The sequence below is a fragment of the Cajanus cajan genome, chromosome 4, assembly GCF_000230855.2.
Source record: "Cajanus cajan strain Asha chromosome 4, NIPB_CcT2T_4, whole genome shotgun sequence".
Taxonomy (NCBI): Eukaryota; Viridiplantae; Streptophyta; class Magnoliopsida; order Fabales; family Fabaceae; genus Cajanus; species Cajanus cajan.
Genome location: NC_138520.1, coordinates 5,868,211 through 5,872,880, shown reverse-complemented (window position 1 = coordinate 5,872,880; position 4,670 = coordinate 5,868,211). Strand labels below are relative to the sequence as shown.

Below are 4,670 nucleotides of genomic sequence, written 5' to 3'. Positions count from 1 at the left end.
TATGCTTCCTCTCAGGATTGCCATTTTGTTCATGTGTGTGGACAGGAAAATCTATGGTTAATTCCATGGTCTGTTAGATACTTAGTAAATTTAATGTATTCTTTAGCATTATTTGACTAAAGTGCTTTAAGTTTTGTGCCTAACTGAAGCTCAGCAGAAGTTTAATTTAAATTGTAAAAAAGCCTCAAAAGCTTGAGATTTGGCATTTAAAGGATAAATCCAGGAATACCTAGAATAAGCATCCAAAAAGATAATATAGTATCTAACACCAGAAGAAGGCATTTAAAGGATAAATCCAGGAATACCTAGAATAAGCATCCAAAAAGATAATATAGTATCTAACACCAGAAGAAGGTACAGGAGAGGGGCCCTAAATGTCATTGAAAACATGTTCAAGAGTTCTTTTATATTCAATAATGGATTGTACAAATGGTAGTTGATGGGCTTTACCCATACAACATGAATCACACAAAAAGGAATTAGGAAAATGACTACTAGGTATATTACAATATTTTAAATCCAATTTCACAATTCTAAGAAAGGGATGTCCAAGCCTTGAATGCCAAAGCTGGAAGAGAGAATGACTAGAATCCTTCTGAACTTGATGAGCAGAAATAGAGTGAACTTTTTGAAGGTGAGGAAAGACATACAAGTCGTCCTTAAGCTGCCCTTGGAGGATTATGTCATTGGTATCCTGAGTTTTCACATTATAAAAGTTAGGATAAAATTAAAAAAAAAAAAAAACTCTATTATCTTGGGCAAACTAAGAAACACTAAGCAAATTTTTAGTTATGGATGGGACATGAAGCAAATTATGCAAAACAAAGTGTTAAGATGACATAGGATTACGAAAATAAGAATGGCCAACATGCTTAATATGTAAACCTGTACCATTACTAATATTAACAAAATCAACTCTAGTGTAAGCATTTTTTAAGGATAGATTAGACTCATCATGAGTAATATGATGAGATGCACTCGAATTGAGGTACCAGAGAGAATCTATCACAATGGAAAGAGTTGTAAGAATAGTGATATTAGAAAAATCATGTCCATAGGATTGAAACTGAGTGCTACGGGCTTGAGGATTACTCAGATACTCTTGATTGTACCTATTCTAGCAATCAAGAGCAACATGGCCAATTTTTCCACAAATCTAACAAGAAGGTCTTTGATTCCATGAATTATGGGTTTGATTCCAATTGTTTTGGCCAATTTAAGTCCAATTTGATCATCCATTGCCTCTACCCATGTTAAACCTGTCTCTATTGTTCCAATTGCCACCTCAATTATTGAATCTTCCACCACGATATCCTCCTCGTGCATTGGAATCAGATCTACCACGACCTTGATTTGAGTTCTGCCATTGATTGGGACCAGATACAATATTAGCATGAATCAAAGGGGTTTTTGAATGCTTTCTCTTCTCAACTTTTTCTTCTTGAGCAAGTAATAAGGCCTCTATTTCATCAATGGTATATGGATCAAGTCTAGATGTTATGGAAGTAACAAAACCATCAAAAACATCTGACAAACCATCCAGAATCGTGTCAATATGATCTTCATCAGTAATCAGAGCCAACCACAGCAAGAGAATCAACAATTTTCTTAACTTCTAAGAGATATTCATTAATACCTTAATCTTTCTTGATCATCCAAAGCTATAATTTTAGTTTCTTGATAACAGCTCGAGTGTGTGTAGCATAATATACCTCTAACCGCTTCCAAATGTGATTAATAGAATTCAATCCCACCATTTTTGTCAAGATTGGTGATGACATCGATGTCAAGAGCCACACAACAAGTAATTGATCTTGTTGAACATAGTTGGTGTATTTAGGATTCTCTTTCTTCACGATTTCATCTTCTTTATTGGCATAACATGGTGGAATTTTATTGCCATGAACAAAACTCTCAAGTTTTAACCCTTGAATTGTCGCAAGAACTTGTTGTTGCCAAATTAAGAAATTATCATTGTCCAATTTGATAGTAATTGGCATATTGAACGTCTGACGTGCGAATGGAGATGTAGAAGTCATGGTTGATGTCACCGTGGTTTTGATATCATATTAGAGTTTAGTCATAGATGAGAAAAAGGTAAAGAGAAAACAAAGAAAAGTATTTTTGTATTATTGATATTGAATAGAATGAATTACAAATAGAGGGATAGAGATCTTACATATATAAATGTAGTTACAATAGCTAAAAGAGAAAAACTAATACAGCTGTACATTAATTACTAATCTAAAACCAAATCATAATAGGTTGTATCTTAGTTTATTAGTTACCTTTCCACTCTGGAAATGAACCAAATTAAGAAGCAAAGATTAATAAAATACTATTCTCTCTTCTACGATGATTTCTTTATAATAGAATCTTCAATTTGCTCATTCAGATAAATTGAATACATGATATTTCATCAAGAAAAGATAAAAGAAAAAAAAATTATTGTTCATAGCTTATGACGCAACTTTAAGTTTAGGAACCAGTATAAATGTTAGTGAGACGTGCACCTCGTTTAGTAGCCGGAAATGGTAGGTGGAGGGGGTGAAGCATAAGAAGAGCCAAAGTTAGGGGGAAGGAGAATATCTTGTGTAGGAGGTGGTGGAGAGTGCACTGGTGGTGGTGGAGAGTACACAGGAGGTGGTGGAGAGTACACAGGAGGTGGTGGAGAGTGAACTGGTGGTGGAGGAGATTGAACCGGTGGTGGTGGAGAGTGAACCGGTGGAGGAGGAGACTGAACAGGTGGTGGTGGGGAGTGAACTGGTGGAGGAGGAGACAGAACAGGTGGTGGTGGAGAATGAACCGGTGGAGGAGGAGATTGAACTGGTGGTGGTGGAGAGTGAACCGGTGGAGGAGGAGATTGAACTGGTGGTGGTGGAGGAGATTGAACAGGTGGTGGTGGTGGAGATCTTTGTCGTGTTCGGGGTGATTCCTCGTGAGGATCATCCTCTGGTGGTGTAGGTGGTTGTGGCTTTGGTGTTGAAGGTTGTGGCTTAGGTGTTGGAGGAGTAGTAGGTTGAGCTGGTGGTGTTTGCTTCTGAGGTTGTGGAGGATTCGAAGATTTTGGCACAGATGGAGAGGGGCTATTACCACCTCCACATTGCGCTTTGCTACAATCCACAGGATTGCTTAACACCTCATTGCAATCGTCTAAATCCTTTTGCTTTGGTCTATCGGGTATGCAGTTTTTCTCATCATCAAACACAAAATCTTTGTCTTTCTTAGAAGGAACACAACCTTGTTCCTCAGTGTCGAAGAAGTTATTAGAGAACGTGAAGTTGACCAACTTGGGCAAGCTACACACTTTTTGTGGGATGACACCAGTGAGCTTGTTGTGCGCAATGGAAAACTGCTCCACGCTTTGAAGCTCGTTAAAGGTCTCTGGCAACACGCCAACGAAGTTGTTCCCGCTGATGTCAAACACAGAAACTTGTTTCAGCTTTCCAATGTCCGCGGGTAAGCAACCACTGAGGTTGTTGTTGATCAAAACAAACTCGTTCAACGTCTTTGTCATGTCGCCAACGCTCGAAGGAACGCATCCTGTTAGATCGTTGTTTGCCAAAACCACAACCGAAGCTGGAGAAGATCCCAAGTTCTGAGGAATTGTGGAGGTGAATCTATTGTTGTTCAAAAAGATAGCATCTAGGGTTTTGTTGAAAAGCTCCGAAGGCAATGTCCCTTCGAATTCGTTGAACCGGATGTCAAGGAATTTAAGGTCTGGAATTGAAAGCACGGGCTCTGGGAATGTCCCAACAAAACGGTTGTTGCTGATGTCTAACTCATACAATAGCTTTAGCTTTGAAAAGCTCTTTGGGAGAATCCCACAAAACCTGTTCGAGTTTATATGCAAAAGTGCAAGGTCGGTTAACAAACCAAATTCAGAGGGAATGTAACCTGCGATGTCTGCATGGTTAAGATCAATCCCAGCCACAACATCGACCTTTATGTCATCTAGGGCCTTTTGACAATAAACTCCTTTGTAGGAGCAAACTTTTGGGCCCACCCAATCCCCTGTGGCATTTGATGGGTCTGAGTAGATTGCTTTTTTCCATGCCTCGAGTGCAATGTATGCACGTTTGAGTCTAGGATTGGAGAAGGTTAGATTTGTTTGATAGTTATCTACGTAGTTGTCCGGTAAATCCTCATTCTCATGCAAGTGTAGCAATTGGCGACGAGCTATTAAAGAGGCTTCAACGTTCGAAAGTGCGTAGGAGGTACATGATGATGAGAGGAGGAATAAGGAAAGCAATAGAAAGAAGCTTGAGGTCATTTTGTGTGTGATGCTACCTTGGAAAATAATGTTTAGAAATGGTTATATGGAGAGGCAGAGAAGGTTGCACTAAGGACTATATGAGAGGCATTGCTATGATTTCTGAACCCGTAATAGAAATGTGCTTTATACAAACTTCCATGCCGTAAAAATAGATGGTGCTTCTCAATCTCTTGTGAGTTCTAATGGTTTTAATTTTAGATATGTTTGTTTCAACCGTGGTTTAATTAGGCAAAGTTGCAAAGCTTCTTTTCCTAAATTTGTGCTTCATATAATGGTAGACCGAAGTCAACAACAACTACGTATGGTTAATATCTATCTATGCAGAAAACCAATACATTTTCTTTCGGTTCATTCATATAGTTTAATTTTTCTATCTTTGGATTCATATAACTAT

At 38.4% G+C, this 4,670-nt stretch overlaps 1 protein-coding gene across 1 annotated transcript; it reads right to left on the bottom strand.

Annotated features, from left to right (window-relative positions):
• Positions 1–377: 377 nt before the first annotated feature.
• LOC109802916 (leucine-rich repeat extensin-like protein 7) lies at positions 378–4,362 on the bottom strand. The gene is made up of 2 exons (XM_020364329.3): positions 2,514–4,362; positions 378–694 (listed from the first exon to the last, which is right to left on the bottom strand). Exon 1 carries the CDS (start codon positions 4,271–4,273, stop codon positions 2,519–2,521), a length of 1,755 nt encoding a protein of 584 aa, XP_020219918.2. The 5' UTR covers positions 4,274–4,362; the 3' UTR covers positions 378–694; positions 2,514–2,518.
• Between the last annotated feature and the right edge of the window lie 308 nt (positions 4,363–4,670).